This window comes from Erythrolamprus reginae, chromosome 3 (assembly GCF_031021105.1).
Source record: "Erythrolamprus reginae isolate rEryReg1 chromosome 3, rEryReg1.hap1, whole genome shotgun sequence".
NCBI lineage: Eukaryota > Metazoa > Chordata > Lepidosauria > Squamata > Dipsadidae > Erythrolamprus > Erythrolamprus reginae.
The window spans coordinates 210,735,125-210,755,331 of NC_091952.1; the positions used below are offsets into that span (position 1 = coordinate 210,735,125).

Consider the following 20,207-nt stretch of genomic DNA (forward strand, 5'->3'; position numbering starts at 1 on the left):
GCTAGTTGAATGATTCAAGCTAATTCTGTTTCACTAAATTTAGTGAGATCAGATCAGCTTAATTCTTTTGTAGCTGTTGATTTCTGAATGTTACTGCTTGGTATATTTATCATTGTAATGCTTATTCACTCAATATAGCTGTGTGTTTCCACTTTTCCAGCCAATCAGCCATCTGCTATTCACTGCCTACAGATAGTGAAAAAACATTGTCCAGATGTTGGCAAAGAGTTCTTTTCTCAAGAAACCACTTAGTTTATTATTATTAATACCAGAGAGCCAATTTGGTTGAGTGGCTGCAATACTCTAGATTTATACTGATTGGTGAAGGACTGTAAGACTGTAGAATAGAATGGGTAGATTTATTTAACTTTGGTGGTGAAATATGTACTGAGCTACCTTTTCTACTTCCATTCAGACTTGAAATATACAAATACAGATGATGTAAAACTAGAAAGAATAACCAACACTAACAAAACAATCAGAATAAAAAGGTTCTGAACAGCTGAATTATTGTATCAGAATAAATATATTAAAATTCTGCATGATTATTTCTAAAATTTGCATTTACAGCAAAGAAACCTAATTAAAACTATAAAATGGAAGTCATCTATATGGTATCTATGCTATAAGTTACTTAGATCAATATCTTACTATGTCATCCCAGGTAACTATAGGGTAAAGTTACACATGTGCCTTCAGGGTAGCCATGCATGTTCAGGTTACCTTCCAGTTGGACCAGGGGTGAGATCCAACAGGTTCTGGCAGGTTCTGAAGAACCAGTAGTGGAAAGTTTGTGTAGTTCAGAGAACTGGTAGTGGAAATTTTGAGTAATTCTGAGAATTGGCAAATCCCGCCTCTGTATGGTCCCAGAAGGGGGTGGGAATGGAGATTTTGCAAATCCTTCCCCCAGTAGTGGGGAAGAGTGGGGATTTTGCAGTATTCTTCTCCTGCCACGGCTACCAAGCCATACCACACCACACCTAAAGAACCACACCCACAGAACTTGTAGTTTAAAAAAAAAAGGATTTCACCACTGGGTTTAAACTCAAGCTTATGTTGTCCTTCATTGAAGTAAATCCAGCTACAGGCAGTCCTCGACTTACAATTATAATTGGGACCAGAATTTCCATTGCTAAGCAAGGTGGCTATTGTCTGATTTTATGATCTTTTTGTCATAGTTGTTAATCAAATTGCTGCAGTTGTTAAATGAATCATGCAGCCATTACTCCTAAAGAGGGACTCTGGACAATGTACAATAAAACATCAAAATGTAACAATTTAGAAGTTAAAGTTAATATTTAAAAATTATAAAAAAATAAAATAAAAAATTATAAAAGAACAATTTTAAATTTTAAAAAATAAAAGTATATTTTAAAAAATAATAAAAAGTGTTAAATTAAAAAAAATAAAAATTATAAAAATAAAAATTTAAAGATGAAATAAAAATTTAAAAAATATAAAAATTATATAAATAAAAAAAATTAGGAAGAAGGAATAATTAAACACTTCAACACTTCAAAATTAGTTGATTAAGGCAAAGGGAGGGCTCTCATGGCACTAACCAATCCCATGACTGTGTCCAGATCCATTAAGCAAATACAACTTCCTCCATTGACTTTGTTAGTCAGAAGCTGATGGGAAGGTCACAAATGGCAATCACACAACCCTGGGATGCTACAACTGTCATAAATACATGCATAATAATAATAATAATAATAATAATAATAATAATAATAATAATAATAATAATAATAATAATAATAATAATAATAATTATTATTATTATTATTATTATTATTATTATTATTATTATTATTATTTATTAGATTTGTATGCTGCCCCTCTCCGAGGACTCGGAGCGTATTCAGTTGCCAGGCATCTGAATTTATAACATGTGAATGTGGCAGTGTTGTGATGGTTGTATAAGTGTGAGTCCTAGTTATAAATCCTTTTTTTCCAGTGACATTTTAACTTCAAACAGTCAATAAACAAATAGTTGTAAGCTGAGGACTCCCTATTCTGTAGGTAGTGCAGAACATGATAACACAATTGTTCCAAAGGTTTCCAGTGTTCTCTTATTCCTATGCTCCAGGAGCTTTATTAGTTGTCTATGGCCTGTTTTTCATGATTTTACTAAAGATATATATAAAACCTTTTATGATTAAGGTCTGCTTACCTGGCAGAGCATTTCAAACCTATTTCCTTTCCCAGATATTTATTTTATTTATTTATTTTGTCCAATACACAATGAGGGTTTTAGTGGGTACATATCTATATACACATAGTAAAATACATGATGAAGATTATAGAGGAGATACTCATAGTAAAATATATCTAAGAAATAATAGAAAAGAAGATATAGTAATAGAACATATCAATGAAAGAATAGAAGAAGAGATATAGGAATAGAAGAAAGGTATAGGAGATATAGGAGAGTAATAGGACAGGGGACGGAAGGCACTCTAGTGCACTTGTACTCGCCCCTTACTGAGCTCTTAGGAATCTGGATAGGTCAAACGTAGATAATCTAAGGGTAAAGTGTTGGGGGTTTGGGGATGACACTATGGAGTTCGGTAATGAGTTCCACGCTTCGACAACTCGGTTACTGAAGTCATATTTTTTTACAGTCAAGTTTGGAGCAGTTAATATTAAGTTTAAATCTGTTGTGTGCTCTTGTGTTGTTGTGGTTGAAGCTGAAGTAGTCGCTGACAGGCAGGACGTTGCAGCATATGATCTTGTAGCCATAATCACAAGGAGGAAATTCTCTGGTCATTCTACATTCTTGGCTATGGTATGCAAATGGTAGGGTCTTCTTGGATGGATTTAGATTACAGATAGTCCTTGATTTACAACAGTTCACTTAGTGACTTTTCAAAGTTACAATGACACAGAAAAAAGTGATTTACAATGATTTTCACACTTATGACCATTGCAGCAGTCCCATGGTCACATGATCAAAATTAGATCAGAGGCAAATTCATATTTATGATGGTTGCAGTGTCCCATGGCTTGTGACTTTCTGACAAGCAAAGTCAACAGGGAAGCCAGATTCACTTAACAACCATGTTACCAACTTGACAACTGCAATGTTCACTGAATAATGGTGGCAAGAAAAGTCATAAAATGGGACGAACACATTTAACAAATCTTTCACTTAGCAACATAAATTTCGGAATCAATTGTGGTGGTAAGTGGAAGACTATCACTACAGGAATTCTTTCCTGCTCCAATTGGTCAACCTCTGCTAGTCAGATACCATATCCTCCCACAAATATTTGAACTGATTAGTAGAATAATGTGGTTGCTACAAAAAATGCACTTTCAAATTACATTATCAGAAAGGTAGAAATCAGATTACGAGGAGTAATTGGTTAACTGCACAGAGCATTGAGCCCAGTTTTGATTGTCATATTTTAAGAAAGGTTTTAAGAAAGGTACAAAGAAGGCTTCTCCAAAGAAGAATAACTAGGATAGTGAGATTGCTGGACCTATGAAGTATAGTAAAAATATCCAGTTTTACCATGCTAAAAAGGAGTGGCTCAAGCAACCTTTGAATCTCACTCCACCTTCAAAAATAGGATGTCACAGGGAAAATGGAATGTGATTTCTCTGAGCCCTGCCTATATTTGGTTCCTCAGGACTTGAAACCTGATGCCAATCTATTAAAGCATTGATTAAAGCATTGATTATTCTATCTGAATTGTTCATTTGACATACTACTTACTCCCCAAACTTACCCTAAAATTATTTTTTTACTCAATGTTTCGATTCCTCCAAAATTTTACAGTGATCATTTTGCATAATTGCAATTTTCATGTACTGAATAAAGTGTGCTTCAGGTTTGGAATACAAAATTCTTTGATTGTGGAATTGGTTCAATATTTGGCTCTATGGATGACAAAATGAGATACCTAGATGGATTACTGGAGCAAATAGACTGAAGTATCTGCTTTAACCAATGCTTTCATCAGTGCCAAGGGGAGAGAAAGGAGCGAAAGCACCTTGGGAATATAAAAATATACAGTATGTGTTTTTAGTTATATCATTTGCTTAACTAATGATGAATTCATGCAGAGAAAATATTGCATCATGTAACTACTGCAGATAGCAGGAAAGATTATTAAAGTAACGAATTATGGAATAATGATGCCATTTGTTACATCAGATTTGACATTTGTTTTTATTTTACAGTGATTACATATGATATAAAAATATTCTGCAGTGATATTGTGAGCAAAATAAGCATGGTTCCTATCTCTCTATCTGTATATGGAACCAATGGAGATACTGAAGACCGAAGACTTTTGTTGTCACCATCATCTACAATTGAGAAAGGAGAAACTGGGGAGGTAATTCAGTTTTTTACTTTTATTTGAAAATTCAGAATAAAAATATATTTAGTTCCAAATGTGCATCGTATACTGCTCAAAAAATAAAGGGAACACTTAAAAAGAAGAATATAACTTCAAGTAAATCAAACTTCTGTGAAATCAAACTGTCCACTTAAGAAGCAACACTGATTGACAATCAATTTCACATGCTGTTGTGCACATTCAACATTGTACAGAGCAAAGTATTCAATGAGAATATTTCATTCATTCAGATCTATGATGTGTTATTTGAGTGTTCCCTTTATTTTTGGAGCAGTATATTTTTGGATTGGATTGGATTGGATTGGATTGGAGCGGAGCGGAGCAGAGTAGAGTAGAGTAGAGTAGAGTAGAGTAGACTAGATTAAATTAGATTAGATTAGATTAGATTAGATTAGATTCCAGCTCAATGTTGACTCCTAGTGACTGCCTGCAGTACTTCCTGTAGTTTTCTTGGCAAGCTAGAACTAGAATTTTTAGCCACTTCACCAAATTGGAGATAGATAGATAGATAGATAGATAGATAGATAGATAGATGGATGGATGGATGGATGGATGGATGGATGGATGGATGGATGGATGGATGGATGGATGGATAGACGGATGATAGATGGAAAGATACAAGAGGATTATACACATACACACATATTGAATATATCACAAATTTCTGTCTTATTGAAATATCTCCTGATATGTTTAGTCATTTACAGGTCACATAGATGCTGTGGATTTGGGGAAATTGCAGAAAATTGTCCTTCTCGTTGGAAGTACATTGTGTAAGTTTTTTCACTGTGAAAATATTGATAAGAGAACCTTGCAGTTTACATTGATGCTGCATATGTAAAATCAATGGTATATAGTACAATAGTATACTATATAACCTAACATAACCTTTTTGAGGTTTCATTAAATGGTTTAAAAATAGGAAATAGTATTATGCTGAGTAAGATCATTGTTCCATCTAGAACAATATAATTCATGGTGACAGACAGCATTTTTTAACAGTTTCAAACAGTTCCCCAGCTTAATTTAGAAATGCCAGGAATTGAGTCGTAAACATTCTGGAAATGGAGACTCCATGTTCTGTCACTGAACTTAGAGGAAATGTAAATTTTTAAATGACATTTATTTGAAAATAAATCGTAAAGACCTCTCCTTCTATTTATTTATTTTGTCAAACAATTATAGGGTGGTAATTTGTACAAATAAAACATTAGATAAGTAATGATAAAAAGTAACAAAAGAAAACAATAGGACAGAGATGGTAGGCACAGTGGTGCACTTATGCACGCCCCTTACAGACCTCTTAGAAACGGGGAGACGTTGACTGTAGATAATCTAAGGTTAAAGGTTTTGGGGTTAGGAGTAGAAACCACAGAATCCGGTAGTGCATTCCAGGCATTGATTACTCTGTTGCTGAAGTCATCTTTTTTGCAGTCAAGTTTGGAGCGGTTGACATTTAGTTTAAATCGATTTCATGCTCGTGTGTTGTTGCGGTTGAAGGTGAAGTAGTCATTAACAGGTAGGACATTTTGGTATATGATTTTATGAACTATAATTAAGTCGGAACGGAGACGATGGAGTTGTAAGTTGTCTAAACCAAGAATTTCAAGTCTGGCGGAGTAAGGTATTTTGTTGCGAGAAGAGGAGTGAAGGATTCTTGTTGTGAAATAGTTCTGGACTCTCTCAATTTTGTTGATGTCAGATATACAATGTGGGTTCCATACAGGTGAGCTGTATTCTAGGATCGGTCTGACAAATGTTTTTTAAGCTCTTGTTAGCAGTTCAAAATTACCAGAGAAGAAGCTGCGAAGGATTCGGTTAACAACTCTTAAAGCCTTTTTGGCAATGTTGTTGCAGTGGGCTCTAGGACTTAGGTCATTGGATATGAGTACTCCAAGGTCTTTGACAGATTGAGGGTTATCAATAAGTTCAGTTCATTCAAGTTTATATTTCGTATTCTAATTCCTTTTACCAATGTGTAAGACAGAGCATTTAGTGGTGGAGATTTGAAGTTGTCAGGTTTTAGACCATTCTGCTACATGGGCAAGATCTTTTTGAAGGGTAGCAGTATTGTTGGTGGTATTAAATAGTTTGACATAATCTGCAAAGAGAACGCAATTGCTAGTGATGCAATCGCAAAGATCGTTTATGTATAGTATGAATAGTGTGGGTCCTAAAACACTACCTTAAGGGACACCACTGTTAACAGGAGCAGGAAGAGAAATGGCACTTCCTATTTTGATCACTTGTTGTCTGTTAGATAGGAATGCTGTTAACCAGTAGGATTTGAGTTTCAGAAGAAGTTTGTCATGGACAGCTGAGTCAAAGGCTTTGCAAAAGTCGATATAGATTGCATCAATTGGATTACCTTTGTCAAATTGAGTGGTCCAAATGTTTTTACAGTGTAAGAGTTGTAGATTACAGGATAATTTTTTTCTGAAACCAAATTATTTATTGGAAAGTAGGTTATTAGCTTCAAGGTGGAGTGTAATGGATTGGTTTATGATTGATTCCCTAACTTTGCAGGTGACACAACACAAAGAGATAGGTCTGTAATTTTCAACGTTGCTTGGATCTCCTTTCTTGAAGGTAGGGATGACCGTGGCAAGTGACCATAGTGTGGGTAAGGAGCTAGTTCTGAAAGATTTATTAAAAATTATGCTCAGAGTTTCACCCAAGGTGGAGGAGAGCTTTTTTAAGAAGCACATAGTCCATCTGGTCCAATAGATAAAGATGGTTTTAGGTTGTGTAATGCCTTTCTAACATTATCTTCTGTAAAATCAATTTGTGTAAGATCATTGAGGTTATTTGTGGTGCGGTTAGGAAATGTTGGGCATGAGCCATTGTTGTTAACAAAGACTGAGATGAAGAAGGTGTTAAAGAGGTTGGCTTTGACTGACTCATCATTATGGTCTGTGTTGTTTGGTCATTTAAGACAGTGATTTTCAACCTTTTTTGAGCCGCGGCACATTTTTTACATTTACAAAATCCTGGGGCACACCACCAATCAAAATGACACAAATCTAATAAATAAACAAACAAACAAACAAACAAACAAACATACATACATACATACATACATACATACATACATACATACATACATAATCCCCTCATATATACAATCCCATGTAACATCCCCTTATAAATACAGTCAATCATCAATCATCCCTCCTCAAATTTATACCACTGTCTCATTTCTGGGTACTTCTCCTGTCTTTCCCCCTTTTCTCTCTCTTGTTTCTCATTTCTCTCTCTTCCTCCCTTTTCCCCTCATTCCTTCTCCCTCTTACTTCTACTCTTTTTCCATCCCTGTCTCTCTCCCCCCCCTTATGTGTGTGTGTGTATACACACTCGAACCATTTCTAAAACCAGTTGAGGGCTGGGGTTTTTTTCTCTTTTATTCTTTCCAAAAACAGGTGTGGGCTGGGGGGGGCGTTCTTATTATTTGGGTGCTTTTTACCATATGCTTCAAGAATCACCTCTCTCTCTCTCTTTTGTTTCTCTCTCCTCTCATTCTCTTCCTCAATCATTTTCTCATTTCTCCTTTTTTCTCCCCTTTTTGTTCTCATTTCTCTCTCTCCTTACCTCTCCCTATCTGTCTCTCTTGCTTTCTCTCTCTCTTGCTATCTCTTTTTCTCTCTTGCTTTCCTTCTCTCTCTCTCTCTCGTTCTCTCTTATTTTCTTTCTTTCTCTCTTGTTCTTTCTCTCTCTCTCATGCTTTCTCTCTCTTGTTCTTTCTTTCTCTCTCTCTTTCTCTGTTGCTCTCTCTCTCTCTCATTCTCTCTCTTCCTTTCTTCTCTGTGGAGGCCTGCGAAGGTTTTCCTTAGTTTGAATGTTCTGAGCAAGCTGGCAGGGGGATGGGAAGCAGCCCCTTTACTGACAGCCCAGGACGGGACTGTGAGGGGGGTGGGCGTTCCCACAGCGCTCGGAGCAGCTAGCGGCCGGATTGCCAGCGCTGCTGCAGCCACAGCTGTGAGAGGAGCCGCGCCCCAAGAAAGCCGGAGAGAAGGACGGATCGGGCGGGTGGGGACAGCCACAAGCGGAAGCCTCAGCCCTGGAGCTCCCACTTGCAGAAGCCGCCCCTCCCTCGGCTATTGCCCGCTGCCGCTATTAGGGACGAGAAGCCATGGGCGTGAGGGGGCCGACTTTCAAAGCAACCTTTGCCGGGGGAGGGTGCTTTCAAAGACTTTCAGAGACTTTCAAAGCACCCGCAGGAGAGTGCCAATAGTGGCGGCGGCGGGCAATAGCCAGGGGACGGCTTCTGCAAGTGGGAGCTCCAGGGCTGAAGCCTCAGCCCTGGAGCTCCCACTTGCAGGAGCCACCTCGCGGCACACCTGACCATGTCTCACACCGGTTGAAAAACACTGATTTAAGATGTGGGATGGGTCTAGAGTCTTTGAGTTTATTGTTAACAAAGTCTGTAAGAAATATGGGAATTGCAGTAGGTATGATAATGATAGCTGCAGCTATATTAAATAGAAAAGCTCTCCAGTTTGTGATTTAAGTGTAACTAGTTAAGTTAAGTAGGGATAGACTTGTAATGCTATTATTTACTGATACTTAATATAATTTGATAGTAGTGTTGGCATGAAAAAATGTTTTAATTATCTATTGCTTCTAATGCAGCCTGCAAATTGGCAATCAAAGCCCTGCACTTAAAGGAAAATTTAAAACAAGAGCCTGTGTACATATTTGAAGTGAACGAGTGAGTATGAAAAATATGAATCACCAGGGGCAAATTTGGGGTATTAAGAAAGGGAAGCTGATCAATACTTTACTTTGTTATTATGTATGGTATACTTACTGCCAAGGAGAAAGGAGGGAATACCTTGGATTTTTCTAACTTGCATGCCAAGTTCTCATTGGCTATTGATACCATAGGCCTTAGGGGGGAAAGGAGATTAAATATTTGGTCTTCTTGTCAGATAGCAAACTACGTAGAAAAAAGTTAATTTGTATTGCTATGATTCCTTAAAAACAAACAAACCTGAGATCACTGGAGATTGCACATATATCCATTTGAGAGAGAAAATATGCAATCCAAAAGGGATGTTGCTTGTCCCAAAAGATACAGTGGTAATTATATAGAAAAGGCATTTGTTCACAATTGGCCTTGTAAGATTCAGAACCAAGGCTTGTAAATGAGGTCTAGTCAACCCCCCTGAAGCTCCAGTTCGTATCAAATTAATCTGTACTCTGAAAGAGTTATAGGAAGAACAGCAGAGAAAAAGGTAAGTCCAACTGAAGGCAAAAAAAGAGGGGGGGTGTTATAGGAGGTACCAATAAAAAAATCACAGCAAACAGAGTGATTTGAAAAAAAGTGTCATGCAGGATAAGCTTACCTGCCAGGGAGATTTTTTGGAAAAGTTTCACCAGCATGAGTAAAACAAACTATCCTTCTTCCAGCAGCTATCTAACTCTTTCTTCTGCTGCCCACTGTTGGATGTTATAGAAATTCCATCCTTAACAGTTGTGGCAACGATAGTTCAAAACCAGGAGACCCTGTCAAAACTCACACCCGAGACAGTGAAAAAGTCACGAACTTCATGTTACCATTCAGAAAGTGCATTCAGAGACATCATATTAATATTAATTGTACTCTTCTTTATATTATGGGCATTTTTAAAAAAATCTCTGCCTTCAAGTCATTTTTAATTCCTGGTAATTGCCCTGCATTCTCTTGACAGCATTTTCAGAACTTCATCCCAGAGCTGAAAGACACTAACTGGCCCACAGGCATTTGCTGGCTTTGTGTCTAAGTTCTGCCATGAGCTGTTCCATCAGTGCAACAAGTCCCACCTTATAAAGCCAGACATGGGTGGGGATTAATTAGGGCTTATTTGGGGGGTAGGATTTATATCAGGCACACATGTAAAAATCAAGCTACAACTTAGTTGGGGGAAAGATCAAAGGCAACATGAGAAAATATTATTTTACTGAAAGAGTAGTAGATCCTTGGAACAAATTTCCAGCAGACGTGGTTGGTAAATCCACAGTAACTGAATTTAAACATGCCTGGGATAAACATATATCCACTGTAAGATAAAATACAGGAAATAGTATAAGGGCAGACTAGATGGACCATGAGGTCTTTTTCTGCCGTCAGTCTTCTATGTTTCTATGTTTCTAACTTATTTTCAGGACAGGTCTTATTTTTAGGAAAACGCAATCACTCTCTCTCACACACATATATCTTGAAGTTACCAGGGTTAAGAAAGGTGCAAAAGACAAAACTGGATCTCAAGGAAAGGATTTTTTTTAAAAAAAGGAATTAAAAAAAAATTTCCTTGAGATCCAGTTTTGTCTTTTGCACCTTTCTTAACCCTGGTAACTTCAAGATATGTGTGTGTGAGAGAGTGTGTGTGTGTGAGTGAGTGAGTGAGTGTGTGTGTGTTTCCCTAAAAATAAAACCTATCCTGAAATTAAGCTGTAGCTTGATTTTTACATGTTTTTCTTTGTTAAATGTCATATCAAATTCTGTACATGGCTTTTTTTTTTTTTTGAAAAAAAAAATTCTAGAACATTCCATCTGGACATTGATAAACCTGAAATAAGGAGAGAAATCCCTCTCTCTTTGGCTACTAAAGAAGATAACAGACCAGAAAATCTGACAGAACACATTGTTAAAGTGTACACTGGTGATAAAAGAGGGGCAGGAACTGACGCCAATGTTCATATCATTTTATTTGGAGACATGGATACATCTCATTTAATTCCACTCAAAACCTCTCTCGATCATCGAGATCCCTTTGAAAAAGGAAAGGTAAGTAATATTGTCCATGTGAAAATATATATATATTTAAATTGGCCACATCAAATATTACAAGTTTTAGATGTGTGTGTGTGTGTGTGTGTGTGTATCACATATATTTGCTGAATTTGAAAATTAATAGAATAGATCTATTTCGGTCTTTTTCTGGCCTTATCAGTTAGCCATTCGACAGAAAAACATTCCTATATGTATGTATATGTAAATGTGTGTGTATGGGTTTTGACATCAAACTGGACTTTACCATAGCACAACTTGATGTATTCTGCAAATGTAGTCAGTAAGGCAAATATGAATATGGCAACTTTTTCTTTGGTAGGATTAATTGCCATTGGCTGTTAAATGTATACTTATTGTAAACCTAGTATCCTATCACATAATAGGTATAAATAACTTGTTTTATTCTGCTAGAGAAACAGATTTCAGAAACTACTTAATTTTCCTTTATCACTCTGACCCTGAACAAATTCATTTTTGTCTTTAGAGAATTAACTTAACATGAAAGAAACAGTTTTGTAAAGGTCAAACAGTTGTTCCCCTTGGGGGGAAAAATGCCAGCTTTGCCAGAAATAATACTGGAAATGAAAAAAAATATATTTTAAACCAAATTAGTAGCCTATTTGAAAGATTTTATTATAATTAGAGTCAAATGATTTCTCTTTATGCCTTCAAAGGAATATTTATATATCATTAAAATGATACATATACAAATGGAAAACACAAGGTTTTTTTCCTAAACTAGTGGGAAGTTCATTATTTTTTAAAACTATTTCCGGACATTAATAAGAATTGTATTAGCATAAGTCTACTTATTATTTTTTGTTGATAATCCAGCCACATTTTTGAATTGTCAAAGGTAGGCTAAAGTAGATGTCATACAAATATGTAATAAATGAAATTTTAAAAATGGGATGTTTTAAAAAATGGAAATTCTTTTTTTTTTAAATGCAGAATAGTATTTCAACCAAGGTAATAGTATCAAGATATGGTATTTCTCAATCCATCTATATAATCTACACATGTACATATTTGAGCAATTTCCATAGCTGATTCAATTAACGGTACCCACAGTAGAACAATTTATTTATTAAATTTGCATGCTACCCATCTTGCAGTTTAATGTGATTCTGAGTTTGGAAGAATAAAGAGATGGTGATGTGGGTACATATTAAACTTTCTGGAGCAGAATAATTGAGAAAGCTGAATAGAGATCTGAATTTGAAGGGGGACATTCAAGAAGAAAATTCAGGAGACAGAGCCCATACCCGAAATACGACACTGCAATAAATCATCTTTATTAACATTTGTAACGGCAGTAGCTTAGAATCTTATTAGGATGTCAGCGACCTCTTTTTCTAGACCTTGGGTTCATGCTTTTATTTATCAACCACCTACCAACCTATAAAAAACATTTTCCTTTTTAAGCAGGACTATTTATGATAAAGAGACCTCCTTTGTCCCTCTTTAATTATAGGAGTGAGGACATCCTTTGGAATTGGAGACTTTTAAGAACATTGTTCACCCCTTCATTAGAAGGGAGGGGACACTCCATGGCAGGAGAGGGGAGGGGAGATATCTTCCACACCAGGATCTTATATTTTACATGGGTTTTTTTTATTACTGTTCTTAATTAACTTATTGGGGGGTTGGAGTAATTTTAAGGATGGACAATTATTGAATGTGTGTGAATTGTGTGCTTAAATTTTTAGATAGATGATTGGGAATGAATGGATGGAGAGCATGATTGGGATGAGTATTGTGAATGGAAGGGCCAGCCTGTCTGGTGCTGTAGAGGTGGGAGGAATGGGGGAGGCAGAGGGCTGGAATATATTGGTTTTGCTGGGGAGAGGCAGATATGGTGGGAGCTGTGGGGTATGCCACTCTCGGGAAACAAGAGCTCACTGCCTAAAAGTGATCATTTGCTCCGGCCCCATGAGCTCAACCTGGAGTACTGGTGATAGGTGAAAACCAGACCCTGGGCACAGACTGTTGCTGCTCAATGCCAGGCTGGTTGTAAACAAAGGTCCCCTCATCCAGGATTTACTCTTGGAAGAGGAGGCCAACCTGGCATATGTGACTAAGACCTAGTTGGACCCAGAGGGATGAGTTCCTCTCTCTGAAATGTGCCTAGCCGGGTTCCAGGTGTGACACCAGCCACGGCCCCAAGGAAAGGGGGAGAAGAGTGGCTATTATAGCCAGGAAAACCCTCAGCCTCCGCAGGCTCTCTGCTCCAGAGATACCAGGTTGTGAATCCCTCTTTGTGAAGCTGGACCTAGGGGTTCAGGTGGACTTGTTGCTCACATATCTGCCTCTCAGCTGTGTGTCAACAGCCCTGCCTGTGCTACTCAAGGAGGTGGCTGGGTTAGTGGTGGAGTTCCCCCGACTCATAGTCTTGTGGGACTTCAATACACCATCACTCAGCGAATCCTCTGGGTTGGCATGGGAGTTCATGGCTTCTATGGCAACCATGGTCTTGACTCAAGTAATTCAGGGTCTGACTCACGAGGGGGGGGCACACTCCTGATATGGTATTCCTCTTGGAGCAGCTGAGAAATGATCTGAATTTAACAGCAGCATAGAAATCTAATAAATAAATAAATAAATAAATAAATGTGACAGGACCTATTGAGCATTTAGTTTGATTGAAAACTCCAGAAATCACCTTTGGTTTAAGGGGTTCTCAAGAGGTGCTATGTATTTGTGGGTTCCTGTATATACTGTGGACATCTGCACTCAGTGCAAATAACATTTTGACAAAAATACTGTTCTTGCTGATATCTTCAGTCTTAATATATATAAACCCCCCAAATATATCCTAGACCTTACCAACCACTGCCTGACCAATACATACTTCATCTATAATGAACAAAGATATAAACAAATAGAGGGAGCCCCCATGGGATCACCTCTATCACCTGTCATAGCCAACCTCTATATGGAATATTTCGAAAATAATGCTTTAGAGCAAGCCAAATACAAACCCAAACTTTGGCTGAGATATGTTGATGATACCTTTGTAATTTGGCCACATGGTAAAGAAAAACTAGACAATTTCCTCACTCATCTCAACAGCCTACACCCCAAAATACAGTTTACTATGGAAACAGAAATCAATGATCAACTTCCCTTTCTAGATGTACTGGTCTATAAAAAACCCAATGGCAGCCTAGGACATACTATCTACCAAAAGAAAACCCATACCAACCGTTATCTAAATGCACACTCACACCACCACCCCGCACAAATCACCTCAGTGGCCAAAACTCTCATCACCAGAACCAAACGCTTAGCTGACCATGAGCACTTAAAAACTGAATTGAACAAACTCAAAGATGTACTAATTTCTAATGGATTCAAAGAGAAAACAATAACAAACCTAATCAATAAAGAGACACCCCCCAAAAAACAAGATCAAGAACAGGACAATGGCACCACCATCCTTCCTTACATCAAAGGCACCACGGATAAAATTAGTAAAATTCTACAAAAACATAACATCAAAACCTCATTTTGCACTAACCAAAAAATATCTAATATCCTAAGGAGCCCCAAAGATAAAATCCAATTAGAATACCAAGGTATCTATGAAATCCCTTGCAAAACATGTGCAGCCACATACATTGGACAAACTAACCGAAGAGTGAGCCAGCGCATGGCAGAACATATGAATGCAGTCAAGAAACAGGAGAAGACCTCCTCCCTTGTCCAGCACATTAAAAAAACAGGGCACGAAATTGACTTTGAAAAAACTAAATTACTCCACAAAACAGAGAATTTATATAAAAGAATCTCTCTAGAAGCTATTGAAATTGAAAAGAGGTCCTTTTGTTTAAATAAAAGGGATGATACCTCGCGCCTGCCAGAGATTTGGAAACCAGCCTTAAACAAAATAAACACTTCATTATAATCAATATGTCAATCCTTTAATTATTATGATTTTAGAATTTTATATTTGGAAATCAGACTTAAACAAAACACTTCATAATCTTCATGCCATTCCTTCTATAACCATGATTACACCAACCAATCAGATCACGGAAGCATAGTCACCCAATCTATTTGCTACATTCAAAGCAAATCTCCACCCCCACACTACATGCTAAGAAGAAATGTCAGTTGCTAATATTCATTTGCAAAAACACAAAGATTGGAACTCCAGCCTGATGATGGTGAATGTGATTTCACCGAAACGTCGCATAGACATGCAAAACATTACACAGGGCAAAACCCGAACTCAGAACAATCTACATATATATATATATATATATATATATATATATATATATATATATATATATATATATATATATATATATGTCACATGTTTAAGCTGAATTTGAAAATTAAGGGAGACTAGGATAGATCTATTTTGGCCTTATTTTGGCCTCATCAGCTAGCCATACCCACTGGGACTTGAACCTGCAACCTTTGCCTTGTAATATATATATATATATATATATATCTCAAGGGTCTCCAAACTCAGCCACTTTAATACTTGTATACTTCAAGTCCCATAATTCTGTGAGTTGAAGCCCACAAGTCTTAAAGTGACTGAGTTTGGAGACCCCTGTTATATATCCTTGACCTTGCTTTAATTTAGACTAGTGCTTGATTGAAAAACTTGAGAGAAACCAAGAAGTTGGCAGATGTATAGATATTGGAAAAATCTCCAGGCTACTTGGCACTTCTGGTTTCAGTTGCTTGTTCCTGGCAGAGGGACATAGAACTTCATATGCAATGACTGTGGCATATATTTTTCTGCAAAGGATGCAGCTGAACTATATTTAGGGAAGTATTCGCACCAAGTAAACATAGCATTTTCTAAGGTTTGACCTATTATAATTGAAAAATTAATTCTATTATTCATTTTAAAGTCTGACACATTCAAAATTAAGACAAAGAATATTGGAAGGCTGCAGAAGATTGAAATCGGGCATGATGGGAAAGGGTTTGGTAAGTTGTATTTGCATTACTTGACTAAATTGTGTTTCATAGGTGCTAAAAGATCTATATAGGTAGCCTTCACTTAAGAGGGGTTTTTTTGGGACTGGACTCTGTTGTTAAGCAATGTGGGTAAAAGTAAAAAGAATATGATGAGAAACCATGCCACATATATTAAATAAATCCACTTCAATTTTATGATTTATCTAATAAATCTACTTTTTTGGGGGGGAGGGTACTTTTAGAGAGCTTGGTCTTTAATCCTAAATAATGTCCCACAAGCTGATTTCTTACCATTTTCTCTTTGTCTCCTCTTAGGAACTTCTTCACTAATTTAACATCTTTTTTGTACATCCAAGATAAAAAAGCTTTCCAAGTCATTCTTCTGATATAATAATAATAATAATAATAATAATAATAATAATAGTAATAATAATAATAATAATAATAATAATTTATTAGATTTGTGTGCCACCTTTCTCCGAAGACTTTGTATGATTTATTATTTGTATGTCTTATTTAATTATTAAGATATTATCCAGTTTTGTTTGTAAATCCATTGTGGCATCTTTTTCCATATGTCTTATAGTCTGGCCTTTTTTTATCCATTTGCAGATCACCCTTAGTCTATTTTGTCTACTAAACTTCGTTCCTCTGTAGCCTCTATAAAATCTGATTTTATAAGTGCAAACTATCTTAAGACTAATTTCTGGACACATTGATTCATAGCTATTTGATTGAGTGCAGGGGTCAGGAGTACTGGTAGCGGACATGTCACCTGGTTTCTCGAACCAGTAGTGACAGCTGGCTGACCACACATCCAAACTGACTCTCGGACGCTCACCCCTAACCTTCCATGCAGTCTTCCCAGTGGTCCCTCATGCCTGCTTGCCTTCTGAGGCAAAAATTCTCCACAATACCTTTGCCTGAAATGCCTCTTGTGACTTTTGGAAGTGATTGGGGGGAGCAGGAGGGGACAGAATACCCAGAAAAGATCAGGAAGACCCAGCCGTTCCCTCCCACACTCCCTTCCACCCCCCCTTCCTCCTGGCTGGCTGGCAAGAAACAGGCATGGACATCTGCTATGGCGCTATTCTATCTTCTATGCAAAACTGGTCTGTGGCTCTGCTTGTCTCCAGTGGCCCAAAGCAACACTACATTCATATCCAGTGGCCTGATGGAACACCTGTGGCTTGTGCGGTGGCTGCAAGGTTGAGATACTGCCCATGAAGGAGGGACAGGGGGAAGGATGCAGTCATCACACTAAACAGCAGCCCCCATAAAAAAAACTCCCAGCAGCTGTGTTGTCCGCCCCTCTCCCAGCCCCATTCAAGTATCCCTTTTTTTTTTTGAGCCAGCAGGTGGGGGTTTCAGAGGTAAGCTGAGTGTTGGCTTGTACTACATGGGCTCCTGACTGCCCCTCGCTCCACCTGTGTCCTAAGAAATTTGTGGTAAGTGGTAAGTGGAGCTGGACAGGGCGGAGCCACCAGTGCAGTGCTTGGCGAGGAAGGCTGTGGGCCTTGGTGGTCCAGGCACCCTCCCCTTTCTCTGGCCCCCACTGGCATGTTTGGAAATTCCATGGTGTTTCTCAAGGTTAGGGGCTAACAGCCTCACGAGAAGGTAACCCCCTGCCCATAAGCCTTACAGGTGGGCACTTTTTATTCTTCTTCTTTACCTTTTATATTATTTATTTATTTGTAAAATGTATTAGCTGTCCATCTTACCACAAGGCAACTCTGGATTTATCCTTGATTTGCATTATTTAATATTTATATTTGAAATCCTTAAAAAAATAATATTTAACAAAATGTGACCATTGTATTTAGCAATGGCAGCTCCAGCAGGCCCAATTGTCATTAAACAAAGACAGTGCAGGTTTTTAACAAGTAGCTCACATGACCGTGAATTGTGATTTCCTGGTGGTTGACTTCCTGCCAGCTTTTGTCACTTAGCTGAATTTATCTCACCGGATAATTCTGCTTAATGATACTGTAGAGAGTAGAAAAGTCACCTCTCATATTTTGTCATTAGGTGGGTAAAAAATAATCTCTTGTCACTGTTTAGTTGACTTGATTGACATTTGGAAACTGAGTCTAGACAGCCTTGCTGACAGAGTTCAGCATGTGATAGCCACCCCTTACTCAATTAGACACCTGATCCTGTTTCTGAAATGATTTGGGTAACTTTTTGTTTGCATGAAAAGTAGCTGCAGCCCTTATTTGAAAATGGCCTGATTTAGGCCAATCAGATCTTTATTCTCTCTCTTTTTTTACAGCAAGTGGCTGGTTTCTTGAAAAGGTAGAAATTACAGATATGTCTACAAATGAACTCTACAGCTTTAATTGCAACAGGTATGTTTTGCTTTGTTTAAATTTTTATTTTTACAACATCCAACAGAAATATTAACTAACCAATATGGCTGGTAGCACAGTGGTTAGAATGCAACATTGCAAACTAATTCTGCTCGCAGCCTGGAGTTTGATCCTGGCCATCTCAAGGTTGATTCAGTCATCCTTCTGGGGTCGGTAAAATGAGGAACCAGATTGTTTAGGAAAATATGCTGAATCTGTAAATAACTCAGAGAGTAAAAGCACCGTGAAGCAATATAAAAGTGCCACTGCTAATATTACACACCAGGAAATATTTTTTTCGCTTTCCAAAGAGAAGGAAAATCACAGATATAAGGGAAATTGAGAATCAGTATATCTGATTCAGGCTTTGAAACAGAAGGATTAGTAAGTGGCCAACAGCATGTTCACTCAATGCAAATAAAATCCACAAAATCCCTATGGATCTTCCCTAAACTGTGCCTTCCAGATATGTTGGATTACAACTCCTATAGCTCCCAGTTGGCATGATCAGTGGAATTAGGATAGGAAAGTCTGATCAAATGTACCTTCTCTTTCAATAATATATATTTTTTCTTTATCAGATGGCTGGCTAAAGACGAAAATGATGGACAAACAGTAGTGCAGCTTTACATATAATTTTCTGAAATGTATTTGAATGTGCTTCCTCCTTCACTTCAAGCTGATTCAATTTATTTGTATATCCTAATTATGAAAGGACTATAATTATCATGAAGCAATATCAAAACAATTTATCACGTTTTAATAATTCCATTGAGAATGATTGTAAGCATTCTAAACATCTTTATTCAATTATAGAATAAAAGAAATTCATTGTTCTGTATTTCTTAGCATTACTGACACTTTCACAACATTTAAAATTGACAGGGTTTTTTTTAACTTAGGAAAAAGAAAAAACAATTTATATTAGTCATGAGAAAGCACATAATGAAATCTTTTATTATATTGTAGTAGGCAAAATGTTTTCAAAATGATTATGGAAAACTCTGTGCAAGATGTCATAAGCAAGAATACTTTTGAAGCCATATCCCAAGAAAACTCACTGAACTGTGTGTTCTCATTCTCATTCCAATTACTTATATTGCATGCATATCAGAAGGAAGGAAGGGGGTAACTATTTCTTATGTCTATAAATAATCTTATTAATTGTGAAAATGGCATATCACTTTTTTAGGAAATGGTAAGTTTATAATGATAGTTAGAAGGAACTAAGAAGCATTGTACACAGCTCAAATAACCAAATAATAATAAATCAATCAAAGAAAAATGTATAGGTTTTATAAAAAGCTATAAAAATGTATGCTTTATTTTAATGTATATTCACTTTAAAAATTAAGAATTTTGTCAAAATGGGAATCAATAATATACTGAAAGAGTAGTAGATCCTTGGAACAAACTTCCAGCAGACGTGGTTGGTAAATCCATAGTAACTGAATTTAAACATGCCTGGGATAAACATATATCCATTGTAAGATAAAATACAGGAAATAGTATAAGGGCAGACTAGATGGATCATGAGGTCTTTTTCTGCCGTCAGTCTTCTATGTTTCTATGTTTCTTATATATAAGATTAAATGTTACTAGGTTAAAAATAACAACAATTTAATATTGTCTGATTGAACAAGGAAATGTTTTACTAAAAGTCTATATATTTCTGCTTGCATTGAGTGCAGACATGAGTTTAGTCAGTATCCGTATTCATTATACAGAATTACTTTACATTTTTCTTCTACTGCAGTGATGGCTAAGCTC

General features: G+C 36.9%; 1 protein-coding gene across 2 annotated transcripts in view; it reads left to right on the top strand.

The window, feature by feature from the left end:
* Positions 1–19,278, top strand: part of RP1 (RP1 axonemal microtubule associated) — a 210,839-nt gene extending 191,561 nt beyond the window's left edge. For both annotated transcript variants that reach the window (XM_070747755.1, XM_070747756.1), the window contains 7 exons: positions 4,192–4,349; positions 5,071–5,146; positions 9,003–9,081; positions 10,896–11,139; positions 16,020–16,098; positions 18,362–18,437; positions 19,019–19,278. In XM_070747755.1, the coding sequence (XP_070603856.1) occupies positions 4,192–4,349; positions 5,071–5,146; positions 9,003–9,081; positions 10,896–11,139; positions 16,020–16,098; positions 18,362–18,437; positions 19,019–19,073 (767 nt within the window). In that variant the 3' untranslated portion in view covers positions 19,074–19,278. The remainder of the gene's footprint in view (positions 1–4,191; positions 4,350–5,070; positions 5,147–9,002; positions 9,082–10,895; positions 11,140–16,019; positions 16,099–18,361; positions 18,438–19,018) is intronic.
* The last annotated feature ends 929 nt before the right edge of the window (positions 19,279–20,207 follow it).